This window comes from Mesoplodon mirus (assembly GCF_964341445.2).
Source record: "Mesoplodon mirus genome assembly, chromosome: 9".
Lineage (NCBI taxonomy): Eukaryota > Metazoa > Chordata > Mammalia > Artiodactyla > Ziphiidae > Mesoplodon > Mesoplodon mirus.
The window spans coordinates 64,770,854-64,788,530 of record NC_138985.1 but is presented as its reverse complement, the minus strand read 5'-3'; the positions used below and the strand labels follow the sequence as shown (position 1 = coordinate 64,788,530).

At 40.9% G+C, this 17,677-nt stretch overlaps 1 protein-coding gene and 1 long non-coding RNA gene across 4 annotated transcripts in view; one reads left to right on the top strand and one right to left on the bottom strand.

Moving 5' to 3' along the window:
* LOC309810193 overlaps positions 1-11,513 on the bottom strand; it is a 43,316-nt gene extending 31,803 nt beyond the window's left edge. The window contains exons 1-3 of the long non-coding RNA XR_014294956.1: positions 11,446-11,513; positions 3,625-3,736; positions 2,877-2,993 (exon numbers count right to left, since the gene is read on the bottom strand). This is a non-coding gene — a long non-coding RNA (uncharacterized lncRNA). The remainder of the gene's footprint in view (positions 1-2,876; positions 2,994-3,624; positions 3,737-11,445) is intronic.
* Positions 11,514-11,624: 111 nt separating this feature from the next.
* Positions 11,625-13,821, top strand: CYCS (cytochrome c, somatic). Of its 3 annotated transcripts, none has more exons than XM_082632179.1 (3): positions 11,625-11,759; positions 13,123-13,299; positions 13,413-13,821. In XM_082632179.1, exons 2-3 carry the CDS (start codon positions 13,131-13,133, stop codon positions 13,559-13,561), a joined length of 318 nt encoding a protein of 105 aa, XP_082488305.1. In that variant the 5' UTR covers positions 11,625-11,759; positions 13,123-13,130; the 3' UTR covers positions 13,562-13,821. The 3 variants fall into 3 exon arrangements, with proteins under 3 accessions (XP_082488305.1, XP_082488307.1, XP_082488306.1); XM_082632181.1 differs by lacking the exon at positions 11,625-11,759 and adding an exon at positions 11,778-11,846; XM_082632180.1 differs by lacking the exon at positions 11,625-11,759 and adding an exon at positions 11,926-12,218.
* The last annotated feature ends 3,856 nt before the right edge of the window (positions 13,822-17,677 follow it).

The following is a 17,677-nucleotide window of genomic DNA, read 5'->3' as shown; positions in this document are numbered from 1 at the left end:
TTTATACAGCAGAATCCTCAAAAGGCTCTGGAACTCAGTCCCAGGAGTGACCGTGTCTGGGAGTAAAGGCAGGGCGTAGGGCGGGGATGGAGGGTTGCTAAATTAAGGAAGATTGGGTGAAAGCTAAGACACAATTGATTCTTAGAATCTCTCCCTGCCCCACCCCACCCCATTCCCCAGTGCTAGACAACTGCCCACCCTGATAGAAGTCTGGAGGGATTATTTTCCAAAGAAAGGTAAAAAAGAGTATTCCTGGTATGGAGAACACCAGGCATAGCTGAGGACTGGATACTGTTCTGAAAACAGGGGAGTAAGTATTTGTATCAGTCAGGATCCCAGCAGGAAACAGACCCTCAAAGGATTTCACTGAGGGGAGTTTAGCGAAAGGACTCTTTACAAGATGTGGGCAGAGTTAAGGGAGCCTCCAATGAGGTTCCCAGGAACTAGTGATTGCAAGACCACTCCCATCCCTTAAGGAAAAGGGAAGGGCCCACTGTTACAGTGCCTCCCACTAGCCAAATCCAACCAGAAGTCAGAGAGCAAGGGAACCCAGGTGATGCAGTCCTTAGATAACAATGTCCTAAGGCAAAGAAGGGGGAAATGGATCTATAGAGGCAAAAAGAGGACAACCAGTGACTCCTGAGGGCTGAGAGGTGCAGCTCCCTTCCCCGCTAGGCTACCAGAAAACTGACAGACATCAACTCTCCAGGAGAAAGAGTTCCCAGCTAAGGTTGAACAAGGCAATGCTCTCCCTTCTTGTCTCAGCTCTCATATTGTAAACATGTGTCCTTTTTGCAGTCTATTTCATGCCACGTTTTTCACATTTTGTGCCCTTTGTTGGTGATTTTGCTGTGTAAAATGGCCCAAGATAGTGCATGTGCACTGTTCCTAAGTGCAGGAAGTCTGTGATGTACCTTACTGAGAACATATGTCTGTGCTTCATTCAGGCTTGAGTTCTTAGACTTGACACAAAAAACATGATCGATAAAAGAAAAAACTGACAAATTGAACTTCATCAAAATTTAAAACTTTGGCTGGTGAAAGGATGAAAAGATATGCTATAGACTGGGAGAAAATATTTTGCAAGCCATATATATAACAAAGGACTAATATCTGCAATTTATAAAGACCTCTAAACATTCAACAGTAAAATAACAAACAATCCCATTAGAAAATGGGTAAAAGACATAAAGAAACATTTCACCAAAGAGGATACAAATGGCAAATAATCATAAGAGAAGACATTCAACGTCATTCATTAACCATTAGAGAAATGCAAATTAAAACCACAATGAGATATCATGACACATCTATCAGAATGGCGAAAATAAATAGTGAAAACACCAAGGGCTGGTGAGGATATGGAGAAACGGAATCATTCAAACATTGCTAGCAAGTGCTGGAAAATAGTTTGCCAATTTCCTAAAAACTAAACATGCAACTTCCATATGATCCATAAATTGTACTGATGGACGTTTATCCCAAAGAAATGAAGACTATGTTCACACCAAAACCTGAACATGAATATTCACAGTAGCTTTATTTGTAATAGTCCCAATTGGAAACAACCCAGATATCATTTAATGGATGAATGGATAAACAAATTGTGGTATATCAATACAATGGAATATTTGGCCATAAAAAGGAATGAAGTTCTAATATATGCTACCACATGAAGGAATCTTGAAAACATTATACTAAGTGAAAGAAGCCACAAAAGACCACATACTACATGATTCCATTGATATAAAAATCCAGGATTTAGTAAGCTATAGAGACAGAAAATAGATTAATGGTTGCTTAGGACTGGGGGATTGGGGTGATATGAATGGGGGGATAGAGGGGCAGAGGAGTAATAATTAAATATATGGGGTTTTCTCCTTGATGTGATAAAAATGTTCTGAAACTGACTGTTGTGGTGATTACTCATATCTCTGACTATATTAAAAATCACTGAATTATACAATTTAAATTGTATGGAATGTGAATTACAGCTCAATAAATTATAAGGTTAAAAAATAAATTTGTGAGGGCTTCCCTGGTGGCACAGTTGTTAAGAATCCACCTGCCAATGCAGGGGACATGGGTTCGACCCCTGGTCTGGGAAGATCCCACATGCCGCGGAGCAACTAAACCTGTGCGCCACAACTACCAAGCCTGCACTCTGGAGCCCGTGAGCCACAAATACTGAGCCCCTGTGCCACAACTACTGAAGCCTGTGCACCTAGAGCCCGTGCTCCACAAGAGAAGCCACCACAATGAGAAGCCTGCGCACCGCAACAAAGAGTAGCCCCCACCCGACACAACTAGAGAAAGCCTGTGTGCATCAACAAAGACCCAGTGCAGCCATAAATAAATAAATAAATAAATAAATAAATAAATGCTTAAAAAAAATAAAACTACAGAATTTAGGGAGTTCCCTGGTGGTCTAGTGGTTAGGATTTGGCGCTTTCACTGCCATGGCCCGGGTTCAATCCCTGGTCAGAGAACTGAGATCCTGCAAGCTGTGTGGCCTGGCCAAGATTTTTTTTAAAAAGCAAAACAAAACAAAACAACAACAATAAAAAACTACAGAATTAACTTCATTTAATATAACAACTGATCTAATTGGGTTTTTTTTTATTAGTTTCTGCTTTATAACAAAGTGAATCAGTCATACATATACATCTGTTCCCACATCCCTTCCCTCATGCATCTCCCTCCCTCCCACCCTCCCGATCTAATTGGGTTTTACTCTACCATCTTACAATGTGGTGTTTTTTTTTCTGCCTGTTTAAGTTATTTTTCTCTTTTTTCTTGTATTTTTTTAAAAAATTAAACACCATTTTGTTTTTCCCATTACTTTGAAAATATACTATTTTAATATGATATATTACCTTATTAGTTTCCCTCGAAAATAGGGAATTCCCTGGCAGTCCAGTGGTTCGGACTCATCACTCTCATTGCCAGGGGCCCGGCTTTGATCCCTGGTCAGGGAACAGAGATCCCACAAGCTGCATGGCCAAAAAAAAAAAAAAAAAAAAAGAAAGAAAGAAAGAAAATATACCCTCTTCCTGGATAATGCAAGGATCTTAGAATATTTCAATTTTATTTACTTTTCTATTGACTTATATGCTATTGCTGTCATGTATATATTTCAACTACAAAGGACATTACTATTTGACCAGTGTTCATTTGGATTCAACCACATATTTACCTATTTTATTGCTCTTAAACACATGATTGACTGGAGACATATTAATACATTTTTAGAGAGTGACACAATTAACATCACCATGCAAGGTTGTTAGAGCTTAACATTTATCAAGGGTTCATTATACAACTTGTGATTGTCGTTATCATTCACATTTTGCTCCATTAGGTTTTTGTTCCAACCTTGTGTATATTATAAAAGTAAATTTTTCAAAAATGACGCATCACAAAATTTTGAGTGAAGAAGAATTTTTCAGTGAATTTTATGCAGATACTTTCTCTGATTGTCTCAGCAACATATATACTAATGTCTCAGAAGATGATAGTTCTTCGGAATATAGTTCTGATTCTGACAATGTAAATATTAGGCCAAGAAAAAGACAAAAAACCTTAGTGATTGGTTCTGATGTGGAAAGTGAAAGTGAAACTCACGGTGCTGGAGATTGCTCCTTTGCTTCTACAGAAGAGTGGATTGAAGACAACATTTCATGAAAATTATAAGACTTTACAGGTGTGTCAGGTGTAACTATTGAATGTAAATAACCTGCAAAGTGATAGTGAAATAACAGAATTAATTTTTAGCCAGCCAAAATAAAAATCGCCGGTCATGGGCATTAGTTTCTGCAAAAATCCCCTGGTCAATAATGAGTTAATCTCGGGACTTCCCTGGTGGTGCAGTGGTTAAGAATCCACCTGCCAATACAGGGGACATGGGTTCGAGCCCTGGTCCAGGAAGATCCCACATGCCGCGGAGCAACTAAGCCCGTGCGTCACAACTACTGAGCCTGCGCTCTAGAGCCTGCAAGCCACAACTACTGAGCCCGCATGCCACAACTACTGAAGCCCACGCACTTAGAGCTTGTGCTCCAAAACAAGAGAAGCCACTGCAATGAGAAACCCGTGCACCACAACGAAGAGTAGCCCCCGCTCCCTGCACTAGAGAAAGCCCACGCGCAGCAACGAAGACCCAACGCAGCCAATAAATAAATAAATTTAAATAAATAAATAAATAAATAAAATAAAATGCCAATACAATCACGTATTTTAAAAAAAATAGTTAATCTCTAACTTCGTCTCTGATCTCTCAATCTGGAATCATTCTCCTTTTGTCTAAAGAACACCTTTCAGAATTTCCTTCAGTGTGGGTATGCTGGTAGCAAGCTCAGTTTTTGTTTGAAATGTCTTTATTTTTCTTTCATTCTTAAGAGATATGTTTGCCAGATAAAGAATTTAACTTGACAGTTATTTTATTTCAGTACGTTGGAGCTATCCATATCCTGTCTTCTGGCTTCTATTGTTGCTGTAGAAAACTTAACTGTCTAAAAGGTCTTCGAATGTGTTTTTCTCATTTTGCTTTAAGTTATTATCTTTGTCTTTGGTTTTTTACAGATTTGGGAAATACAGGGTTTCTTGAATCTCTGGTCTTATATCTTTCAAATATTGCTTCTACCCCATTCTCTCTTCTCTCCTTCTGGGACCCCATGAAAAGTACATTATACATTATCACTGTATCCTAAATTGTTTTCTTTTTTTTGTATTATTTTTTTAATCTTGTATTTTCTTCTGTTTTCTATCAGTTCCAAAATTTCTATTTGATTCTTTTTCACATTTGTTATGTCATATTTTTTGAAAATATACTTTCCAGTTCCCTTCTAAAATTTTCAAGCCTGGCTTTTATCTCTAGAACATAATAAACAAATGTTTTATAGTCTGTCTGATAATTCCAAAATCTGGAGTCCCTATGATCTCTTCCTTGCTTCTGCTGGTTCTCACTCATATTGTGTATCTAGTTATCTTTCTTTCTTTGCTGAGTACTTTATCTTAAAACTTTATTGTAGAAATAATTTGAGATCTAGTCTGATTTTATCTTCTTCCAGAGAGAATTTTCATTTGGTTTTGCCAGGTGGCTGAAGGCAACAGAATTCCTTACTCCATATTCAAAATTTTAGGTTTCCCCTGGCCAACCAGAAAAGAAGTCAGGCTACAAACCTTGTATGAACTATTTTCCTTCCAGTTCACCCTCACACCCAGGGTGCAGCCCTTTGAAATGCTGACCTAATGCAAGAGTTGTTTACCAGGTACCAGGTTCCATAACCTCTGCAAGAGCTGAATTGATATTATAGAGATATAGGTAGATACCTAGATATCTATAGATAAATAAGCATGTGGCTATTATCACCTAGTGTGCCCAGTGATCTCTGCATCATAGTATTTACACACTTGGGAAGGCCCCTCCTACATTGTACCAGCGTTAGTCTCTGTGACCAATGGTAGAAGTGATGGTATATCATAAGATTATAAAAGGTTATAAAAGACTGGCCTCTGTCTTGGGTTCTCTATCTCTCAGTCTGGGGGAAGCAAGCTTCTACAGTGTAAGCAGTCCCACCCAGAGGCCTTCAGCCAAGAGCCGACAAGGAACTGAAGCCTGACAACCATACAAATGAGCTTGGAATTGGATTCTCCAGTCTTATTTGAGCTCTCTGTCCAACAGTTTGTGACTACAAACTCCTGAGACCCTGAGCCAGAATCGGAACACAGCTGAGTTGTTTCCAGATTCCTGACCCACAGAAACTGTTAGATGATAAATATGTTTGTGTTTTAAGCTGCTGAGTTTTAGGGTGACTTGTTATGCAGTAGATAACTAAAACACCCAGCTTTTCAAATTGTCTTCAGCAAAGAGTTCATCTGCATTAACTACTCTGTTGTTCCTGGAAGCAGAACTTTTGACATTCTGTTTATTTTTCTCCTTCCCTAACATCTTCAGGATTGGGTAAATTTTTAAATTCCATTTTACCTTTAAGTGTTTCAGAAGTTATACACTCTATTCCTATCCATTTAGTGGTTATGCTTAAAGTTTTAACATGACTACTTCAAGAACAATATATTGAACTTAAAACTAAACTCTGGGGGCTTCCCTGGTGGCACAGTGGTTGAGAATCTGCCTGTTAATGCAGGGGACACGGGTTCGACCCCTGGTCTGGGGGGATCCCACATGCCGTGGAGCAACTAGGCCTGTGAGCCACAACTACTGAGCCTGCGTGTCTGGAGCCTGTGCTCTGCAACAAGAGAGGCCGCAATAGTGAGAGGCCCACGCACCACGATGAAGAATGGCCCCCGCTTGCCACAACTAGAGAAAGCCCTCCCACAGAAACGAAGACCCAACATAGCAAAAATAAATTAATAAATTAATAAACTCCTACCCCCAACATCTTGTTTAAAAAAAAAAACAAAAAACTAAACTCTGATCATACTCTCCCATCTTAAATATTACAGTGAATATTTTAACTACTTTGGCTTTTACTTTCCAAATTAGACATTTTTATTTTTTATACAGTTAATGTTTTCATTAGATTTATCCAGGTATTTACTTTATTTTTATGCGGTACGCGGGCCTCTCACTGCTGTGGCCACTCCCATTGCGGAGCACAGGCTCCGGACGCACAGGCTCAGCGGCCATGGCTCACGGGCCCAGCCACTCCGCGGCATGTGGGATTCTCCCGGACCAGGGCACGAACCCGTGTCCCCTGCATCGGCAGGCGGACTCTCAACCACTGCGCCACCAGGGAAGACCCCACGTATTTACTTTTTTCACCCTTCCTTCTTGAATTTCAGGCTTCCTTTGGGATAATTTTCTACCTTTTTTGAAGTACATTCTTTAGAGGTTTCTCTAGTAAGAAACTGTTGGTGATAAACTCTCACTTTGCTTTTCTGTAAATATTTTTTGCCTTCATTCTTGAATAAAAGTTTAGCTAGATACATAATTCTGGCTTTACACCTATTTTTTCAATCAGTTGAGATGTTAAGGACTTCTATTTTTTACTCTACTGTTTTACTTTACTATTTAGCTACTCTACTGACTTCTGGTTTTCATTGTTGCTATTGAGAAACCTGTTATACATCTATTTGCGATTTTTTAAGTAGATAATATTTTACAACAGATTTTTTTTTTTTTTTTTTTTTTTTTTGGCCACACCGCATGTGGGATCTTAATTCCCTGACCAGAGATCAAACCTGTGCCCCCTGCAGTGGAAGCACAGAGTCTTAACCACTGGACCTCCAGGGAAGTCTCTATACCTGATTATTTTAAACACTTCTCCTTGTCTTGAGGGTTCTGATGTTCCACCAATATGTGTCTTAGTGTTGATTTTGTTTATCCTGCTTGCATTCATATGCTTCCTGAATCTGAGACTCGTGTCTTACATCAGTTTTGGAAAATTCTCAGACACTATATTGTCAAACATAGGCGTCTCCCCAATTTTCTCCATTTTATTGTTCTGGAACTCTAAATAGACCTCCTTGTTCTATCTTTCCTATGTCTTAACTTCTCTAATTTCTCTTTACTATAGTCTACCATTTGTTTTCTAAATTACCTTTAGTAATTTCTTTATATCTACCTTCCAGTTCATTATTTCTTTCATTTGTGTCTTTTTTAAAACTGTTTTTAAAATGTGCTTTGTGGCCCATTCTTTTGAGTTTTTAATGTGGGATGGCTGACCATATTTACTTATTTTATATTTTTTAAAAACCAATTAATCTATAATCCAATCACTCAAATATTATCAAAAACTTCTATCTACCTATATGCTCCTCCTCATTCCATTCCCTGGCCTGCCCTCTCAGAATTACAGTATGTATTTGTGTTTATCATTTCCTTTAGTTGTAGCTATGGCTTAGATTTGCTTGTCCTTGAATTTTCTATAAAGCTTATCATACTATATATTAAGTTTATTTCAATGATTATAACTTTCATTTACTGAAATTATCTTTGGCTCTTTTTAAAATCTGCCACATTATTTTTGATAGTCCCTTGTTTGTTGCAAGTTTTTGTTTATCTAAATATTTTCAATGTCATTTCATACTATACGTTGTAAAGATAAATAAAAATTATTTTTTCTGTTTATAAAGGAAAAAGAAACGATTTCCGCTCTCTCCCTCCTTCTAAGAGTGTTTCCTAGGAAACTCTAAAGAGCCTAAATTCTCACTCTAACCTTTTGGAATGTAAATAAGTCTCTCTGAAGGCCTGGGCTTCAACTGTTTTGAAATGTAAACACCTAGGCAGATACAGCTTCACCTTGGGAGCTTAATATAGGTGTAACCATTTGTTTCTCAGGAAAATAAAAGTTTTATTTTTCTTTTGGATGAGGACAACTAATTAAACAAATGGCTACCACAAATCCCAAGTGAACTTAGGGTGAAGGAATATGAAAAAATAAAAACTAAGAAGGATCTGGCCACAAACTGTGATGTCAAATCCTCCTATGGAAAACAAGTTACTATTAATCCAAATAATAAGTGATAGTCGTGCTGCCAAATGGAAAATAGGGTACTACTGATCCCAAAGCCTCATGTTATATGCTAGCTAAAAATAGCATGAGAGAAAAGGATTATAATTAGCTTAGCTGTATAAATTGTGTGAGGTCTTATTCTGATTTGGTAGTTTCTTGTGGATTACCTATATACAGCTATTTTATAATGTGCTTATTCAACAGTAAATGTGTTTGCTTTCTTTCCACAGTGATGTGAAGAGGTCCCTCTTTGTTGGTAAGGTTTTTACCTCCCCAACGATATCTAATAATTCCAACACCTATGGACTGTAATTTTTCTCTTTGTTTCTCATCATCTCATGCTTGGCATTTCTTAAGAGTGTGGGAATTCAAGGGGCCTGGGTTGAGACATTCCTCTGGAAATTTGAGTTTGTTTTTGCCAGACACCAGAATACACTGCCCATACACAACTACTTTGCTCATTTTTCTGCTAGAGGTTCCTCAGACCATGCAGGTAAAATAAAATCAAACCCTAAACCTGCATGAGGGCAGACCTGTGGTTATGAATTATCAGGGGATACTTTTTCCTCCCACCCAGTACCTAAGGCCAAGCCAGACAAGACTACCTTGGTTCTTCCCTTTGCCAGTAAGCAGACTATATTTTATCCTTTAGATTCAAGTGTTCCAGCGTTATGCAGGGGTCTCAACCAACCTTCCCCTCCCCTCTCCCCCACTCCTCCCTTGTATAAGCTTTACTTCTATTCCAGAGCTGCTCCTAAAGCCTAAGGCTCTTTCACTTCAGCAAACGTCCATAAGGTGGCTCTAGAAATCAGCTTATGCTTATCACAGTTTTCAGTTCTTATTCCCTGCCTCACCCCTGCCCCCAACCAGATTTCCCTCACTTTCTTGCAACCTCATTATATTTTGATTTCAGGGGGTGGTATTTTACTCGATTTTTCTCATCACGAAGGTTTTTAAAAATGTCACCCATTGTGTTGCTGGAAGGAGAAATCTAAGGCATTTGTTTTATAATGGTTATACCTCTTACCAGCCACTACTCTAGGAAAAGATGGATGTGGAGAGAACAGATATATGAATACGAAACAGAGCAACTTGCAGAATATTACTGTTCTCCTCAACTAATTCTCTCAGGTATCTTGAATACACTGTAAGCACTATGAATCTCTTTAGAACCTGAATACACGATATTAAGCACAAATTTTATGGTATCTGCTTTACTACAGGAATGTACCAAGTGTTCATTTTTGCTCTTGTTCTCTTTCTCCTCATTTTCCCATTACTTTCAATAACAAGACTCTTAATCCACAATTTCCTTAGTTAAAAGTATTAAGAACTTCTGGTTTTCTATTCTCCCCCTCATAGGAATAAACTTGAAATGTCAATCAATTCACTAAGCCAGTTGATTTATTGCTACTTCTACATGACCTGCAGTACCAGCACTATGCTGTTACTCCCCATCAGTCCATTGAACAAAGACTAGTAACTTCTGATACCACAAACACAGAAGATTTTAATAGGACAATTACCTATTTAAGGACCAAGTATTCCTTTAAGGGATATGGGCGGCAATATGAGGACTTGGCTTCAGAAGTATAGGCTGAATTTGCAAAGTGTTGCTAAGTTTGGTCTTTCAAAAACTTGGGTACCTAGCCAAATGAGCCTACTTCAGTAGGACACTTAAACACTATCTTGGTCCCCTCCAAAAGGCACAAAATGTCTTGAATATTCAAGTTGTGATTTCTGCTCTGTTTTATAGCACACTTCTGTGGCAGCAGTGTGTGAGATTAGAGAGAGGGAAATGGGAAATCGGGACACAGTTAGAAAACAATAAAAATAATCTAGTCATATGGGGAAATAAATGGTCTGGAGCAAAAATTATAGGAACTGTGGTTTAAGAGGGATCTGAGGCAATCTGGGTTAACCTCCTGGTATCTATTGCTTAATCTGGAGGCGAGAGGAAGATGGTAGAATGTTAGCTCCACCAAAGAAGTCCCCGCTGATTACTCCACGTTTCTAGACAGTGCCTGGCACATAATATGCATTCAGTAAACACTTGACTGAATGAATACGGCAGCGTTAGACAGAATATGGGAAAGGAGGAAAATGCATTCGAACTCGGGGGCTTAATTTGAGGGAGAAGGGAGTCGAGAAATTTCCCACTGACAAAACGGAGCATGTCAGGAAGGGGAGCTAGTTCTGGAGGAAAAGTATGATTACCGGAAGTTGTAGTGATCAAAACTGCATTTCTAATATTAGAATTAGAATTTCTAATATTAGTTACCCAATCAGGGGTTATTTATCTAAAGGCCAACCACATTAGCTTAATTGAACATGACCTTCGCCTAGGTTAGCTGGGATGCAAATTCTCTCTAGATTTCCAAGAATTCTCTAACCACGTAAAAATGTTTCTTTCTGGAGGCTGTTCGCACCCACTCCTCGCTCTTTCTGCACACAAACGCGAGAAGCAGGTGTTGGCAGAAAAGAAGCCGGCGGCTGAAGGACCGGAGCTATAATCCAGTCTCTGCCTCAGCTGCCGCACCTGCCCCAGTCTTCTAGGCTCCATCAAGGGGAGATTTGGAAGAAGATCACTTAAAGTCATAGGGTGGAAGCAAAACAAGCACAAGGTCAGGAGCTCGTGTCCAACTCTTAAACTCCTGGTTCCGGGTTATTTTTCTGGGGTGCAGCTGGCGCCAGCCGCGGAAATACGACCGAGTCTGGGTAAAGGTCGCCAGGTGAAGGGATGATAGCCAGGAGACCTCTAGGTTTGTCAAAGTTGACCGTCTCCCTCTAAGCAGGCAAAACGTGCGGCTCAAACAGCATTACATCAACCAGCAGGAGACCCGTTACCTTACAGGCTAATGCCTTCGATCCACCCCTCGACTCCGCTCCACCCTCCCCGTCGGCACGCGCATGCACCCTAAGGCCCGAGGTGATGTCAGCCCCTCCCGGCACAACCCCGGTGTCGTACCTCTAATGGCCTGTCGTAACTGCCGGGAGGAAAAGGCCGGGAGAGGAAGGGCATTCACGCTGTTCCCCTCACAGTACTAGCCGGCATGCGCGCGCGCAGGGTCCTAACTCAGCCCCGGAGACCCGAGCCAATGGGGCGCGGCGACGTCACTACGTATCAGTTCGCCGGGCCTTACGTCAGGAGGGCAGAGGGCGGAGCCAGTTTGGTTGCATTTTCACCCGTACTCAGACGCGGACCGGCGTGTCCTTGAGATTAGAAAGCGGGACGTTTGGCTTGGGAGCGGGAACGGCTTAGTCGTACACGGAGAAAGAACGGTGGGCGCGGGGCGCGGAGGCCACGGCGGGCGAGAAACCGAGCCATGAGGGCGCGCGCCTGCGTGGGGGGCGCGCGTGTGGACTGAGGCCCGTGAGCGGGGGCCGGGTGGGGGACAGGGAGTGGGGGGCCCCGGACTGCGCCCGGCCCGGCGGGCTACGGCGTGAGGTGGGGCGGGACCCTAACTAGGTCGTGGCGTGGTCTCGGTCAAGGTCCTGAAAGCTCGGAGGCGGCTTGTTCGCGGTTCCTTCCGAGACGCGGGCCCTCCGTTGTTGGGACTGCGGGGCTCTGGCAATCATAGACAAGATTTTCTCCGGAGTGAGGGCGGGAGTCGGGGGACGGTGCGCAGCGCTTCACGTCCTCTTTCCAAGAGAGCAGAAGCTGCTGCTCTTCCAATAAGTCATTACTTTTCTTGGCCACCTGTCGCTTCCCCCCTTAACCTGCTCAGGCACCTCGGAGAGGTAGGTTTCATCACAGTCTCCTTGAAACTGGCTTGGATGAATGACCTCGTGGTCTCCCCCGGGGATCCCAGAGCTGGAGAATGGGCATTCCCGGGGAGACCTCAAAAGCCTGCTGCTGGCCTCCCACCCACAGCAAGGCAATTTAGAGGGACCTGAGCAGGCTGAATCAACCATTATCTCCCTTTTTGTCAAAATGTGTTTTGCCTTATCTTCAGAGAGAGGTGGCTTTAAATTGTAGTATGAATAATTAGACCGCCTTAAAAGTTGGAATTTTGGTGGTTTGGGTTTAATATATTCATAGTTCAGCTTATTCAGATTTGTGACTTTGTGACCTTGATGTCATCTTTTGAAATGGTTTTGAAGTAGGTTCCTAATTTGCTTTCATCACTTATGTCAACTGGAAAAAAATGCACAACGTAAGAGTTGTAAGTTCTATTTGGGGCCAAATGGGGACCAGAGACTGCGAGACAGCATTTCTTTTTTTTTTTTCCTCGGCCCCAGCATGTGCTTGTGGGATCTTGGTTCCCCAACCAGGGGTTATTTATCTAAAGGCCTGTTTTGCCAGTTTTTCCCAGACCACAGAGTGCCTCATTCCTGATCTCTACCCTGAACTTTTCAGGATGTGTTGAAGGTCAGCAGCTGCGGTGGCTTGTGCCTTCATGCTCATAGAGGCAGATGTCAAGTGCCAGTTTTTAGTTGACACACACACAGAGACGTGTTTTTAAGGAAGTTCTACCAGATAGTGTTTTTTGTGTTAAAGAATCTTTTGCAAGTGAACTAAGTAAAACAAAATTCAACCTGGTATATAATGTCATAAGTTTGCAGTGAGTTAGTGGCTAGAGTTGATCATTGGTTTACACTTTTTTTACTTGGAGAAAAAATTAATTGAGTCTTTCATTTTTAGATTTAAAAATGGGTGATGTTGAGAAGGGCAAGAAGATTTTTGTTCAGAAGTGTGCCCAGTGCCATACTGTGGAAAAGGGAGGCAAGCACAAGACTGGGCCAAATCTCCATGGTCTGTTTGGGCGAAAGACAGGTCAGGCTGTCGGATTCACTTACACAGATGCCAACAAGAACAAAGGTAAGAGGGGGGCCATTGTTAACTAACATAAGCACAAATTGCATGAATGTAACCTTTGGTAAACACTTTTTCAGGAGTGTGACATACTTAACAATACACCCCTCCTTGTTTAGGCATCACCTGGGGAGAGGAGACGCTGATGGAGTATTTGGAGAATCCCAAGAAGTACATCCCTGGAACAAAAATGATCTTCGCTGGCATTAAGAAGAAGGGAGAAAGGGCAGACTTGATAGCTTATCTCAAAAAAGCTACTAATGAGTAATAGTTGGCCACTGCCTTATTTATTATGAAACAAATGTCTCATGACTTTTTATGTGTACCATATTTAAATTGATCTCATACACTAGAATTCATACCATGAATAGCTGATGTAATATTTCTGTCCCGATTTAAATAAGATTGGCTTGTGGCTAAATGAATATGGTCAGCTTTTTGAATTTTGATAGTAATTCTGGTTCAGCAAGTACTATCCCTGTTTTCCCCTTCTAAAGAGATGATTAAACTTGAATAAGGAATGTTAAACTTTTCAGGGATATGGTGAATGCCTTCTCAAACCCTATAGGAGATTGGTTTTATATTTAGATTTCTATAACTGGTTATATTAATATATTTAAATATTGAGAAGCTCCCTTCACTGTCTCATAGACCAGCAAGATTCACCTGTGTTTCAAGTTGTGTTCATTCACCTGTTAAGGCAAGGGCTGAAGATACACTGACAATGTCCACTTTATCTTTTTGGTCCTAAATATGCCAAATTAATTAAAATTCTCCATCTAAAATATTGCATTTTACTTAATGAAGGGCATTTTAGTGTGGTTTATGTATAGCATCAGATAAAGAATATTTAGTACTTCTCACATTTTATAGATGATCTTTAAGATCAGATGCTTTTAAAATTCACTGTGACATGATAGGTTGGGAAACTTGCTTGTGAATTCTTTACAAAGTCAGATTAAGTTATAATTCAGGATTGTCTTTTAAACAGGTATTCAGAAACACAACTGTAGAACTACTGTAGATGTGTGATTGGTAATGATGCTTTTGCCAACTCAGAAGGGTTACGGTAGAGGAGCTCTATCATTAACACAGATTTGTAAATTATCTGATCATAAGGCTTGAGAATTAAAAACAGTCACAGATCATGATTTTTCTAATGTGCTTGATTTAATGACATACCAAGATGGTTGAAAAATATAATACCTCAAAATACGCAGCATTATTACTCGTCATAGTACTAGATTGTGTTTACTTGGTCTTCTAGGACAGCCTGCCCCAGAACACTTCAGTAATCCACCTGGTTTCTTTGGCCAGAATGAGCACTGCAGCATTTATGCCAAATGTAGAAAGAAGAATGTGTTTCTGGCCATAGTTTTGTGGTATGTACAGTACATGGTTGTAGTATATGTACTAAATTATTTTATACACAGTTTGTGCATGTTTAGAGTAGTCCCTAGAAACTTTATGGAATGGTGAGCTTGAACTAAGCCATAAAGAATGCTGAGAGAAATTCTCGGTGGGGGAAGTAAGTCTGTGCCGGTAGTGAGAGCCATCTCTTTGTGTAACAGTGAGGAAACCAGGAAGAAGCCTTATCAACAGTGATGGGGATGAGTAGGTGGGCCTGTAAGACCTGGCAAAGCACTTTGTAACTTGTGAATCTTATTTTCAGTCATTGGAGAAATGTGAGAAAGCAGTCAGTCTGGAAACGTGCAGAAACAGTTTGAGGAAGCAAAAGAAAGCCTGCTGTAATTCAGATGGTATCCAGAGATGGTGTAGGAATTAGCTTCTGAGAGAGTTCTGGACCAATATGGGAAGACATGGAGACCAGGGAACTGATTTATTTCTGTGTTTCCCAAGTCAACTATGGCCTATGCTGGCAGAGAATTGCTGAGTCCCTGCTGCTTTCTAGGCCAGTTGTACTCAATAAGTGCCTCTAGTGATTTATAAGTTCCTATAGTTAATTCAAAAGAAGGGACATTCCTAGCTGTAAGGGGTGTGTGCTCTCTTAGAAATAGAGAAACCCAAAAAGCTAGCACTGTATAACCCACATGTCTTCATTCCTAGTGTTTCTTCATAGGTGGCTTGGTGAGTAGTATCAAAAGTGAGAGCCAGGTGTATTTAAGAAGTGTTTCTTGCAGGTGCCCCCTATATTCTGGATTTTGTCTAGAATAGCACTATCCAATACCACTTTCTGTGATGACAGACTGAATATGTGCTGTCCAGTTAGCCACCAACCAGGTGTAGTTATGGAATTTGGGTAGTGTGGCTACAGAACTGAATTTTTAATTTTATTCAACTTTAATGAGTTTAGGTTTGCGTAGCCACAGATGGCGAGAGTGTTGACAGCACAGGTCTAGAACGAGAACCATGCGTGGTCTATAACAAAAGTGCTTCCTCTGAACTCTTTGTTTTCTTAATCTAGGATTCTTACAAGTACACTAAGTGCCCTTGAGCACTGATTCCAATTCCTGTCTCTAAATCTGATATGCTCACCTTTATAATTTTACCATACATTCTACATATTCCATTCATAAGTTGGCAATTTATTTTAGTTAGGTGTTATTCTCATGGTATGTAGGGATACACCTTTTTGTCATCCTTTTCCTCAAACTTTTCTTCAGTTTCTTTTTTTATTTTTTATTGTTAATTAATTTATTTATTTTTGGCTGCTCTGGGTTTTCGTTGCTGTGCACGGGCTTTTTCTAGTTGTGGTGAGCGGGGGCTACTCTTCATTGAAGTGCACAGGCTTCTCATTGCGGTGGGTTCTCTTATTGTGGAGCACGGGCTTCAGTAGTTGTGGTTCATGGGCTCTAGAGCTCAGGCTCAGTAGTTGTGGCACACGGGATTAGTTGCTCCGTGGCATGTGGGATCTTCCCGGACCAGCGCTGAAACCCGTGTCCCCTGCATTGGCAGGCGGATTCTTAACCACTGCACCACCAGGGAAGTCCCTTTTCAGTTTCTTCATAGACATATTGTACATTTTTGCTTTAACCCCTAAAGATTGGTGTAAATTGAAAATGGTGTGATGAAATTCACATGCTGTCTATGAAGAGGCCTTACCAGTGGCTCGCCCTCCCCAGTTGACTAGGCTAAAGCTATTTCATATCAATCAAGGTCACACAAGAGTAAACCAAAACCAACTTAGCTACAACTTAGCTTCATTTCTAGTGATGAGGTCTTTTAGCTCTTCATATTAGAGTACCTTGAGATACCAAGTAAGATTGCTGAGCACAGAATAAGAGTGGCTATTAAGGTACAGTTCATACAGGCAAGGCTGATGCCTATATGAACTAAAGTTGGCTATTTTAGTCGCATTAGAGGTCTCAGTATTGGAACTGGAAGAGATCTTAGAGATTCTTAGAATCCAGCTGCACTATTATACAGATGAGAGGTGAAGTTAAACTTATTTAGGCTCAGGAAACTATGGGAACTACTCAGTTGAGCTGGACCACTAACGGGACCTGGTAGTCCAACCTAGCAAATCACAGAGCAGGGGAACTGAGGCATATGGCAGATACCTGGGTTTGGAGAGGGATAGGGTTAGTAACACCTATTAGTAACTCAGTCCTGAAACACCCCTACAGTGAGCTGTGACGCCTTCCTCTTGAGGAACTGAGGTATGCTGTGGGCAGGAGGCAAGTAGCCTGGGGTGGGACATAGCCCATACCCTTTCCAGAGTGTTGCTCCCTTCCCACATGTGAGGAGCCCTCCTGCCTGGGAGCTTATTTGAGGGGTTCTGGACCCAAAGTGGCCATAGTCAGGTGCTCTTGCTCCAGTGACCTGGTTACAAAGTCCTCACTTAGGGGAGGGGAACATGCCCTGCCTCCTTTTCCATCCCTCTGGATTTGTTACCATTTTTTCTTGCACTCAACACCTCCCAATAAAGATTGTCTACACTGTAAAATAGATAGCTAATGGGAAGCAGCTGCATAGCACAGGGAGACCAGCTTGGTGCTTTGTGACCATCTAGAGGGGTGGGATAGGGAGGGTGGGAGGGAGACACAAGAGGGAGGGGATATGGGGATGTATGTATACGTATAGCTGATTCACTTTGTTATACAGCAGAAACTAACACAACACTGTAAAGCAATTATACTCCAATAAAGATGTTTAAAAAATGTATACTAAGAAAGATTAAAGAAGTAAAAAAAAACATTATTTACACTGGAAAAAACTAGCTGAATGACATAGCTGAAACCACCACCAAGATACTTCGACCACAGTTTGGTCTTAGTCTAACCCCATTTTACCAGACATATAAATGGGCTGCTTCCTTTTTGCTCTTTATTCATTAGAAATGTGCCTGTGTTCACATTGGTGCCATTAAATATGTGTCTATAGCTGGAAGTGTCCTTTGAAAAACAACCATTGGACTAGTTAA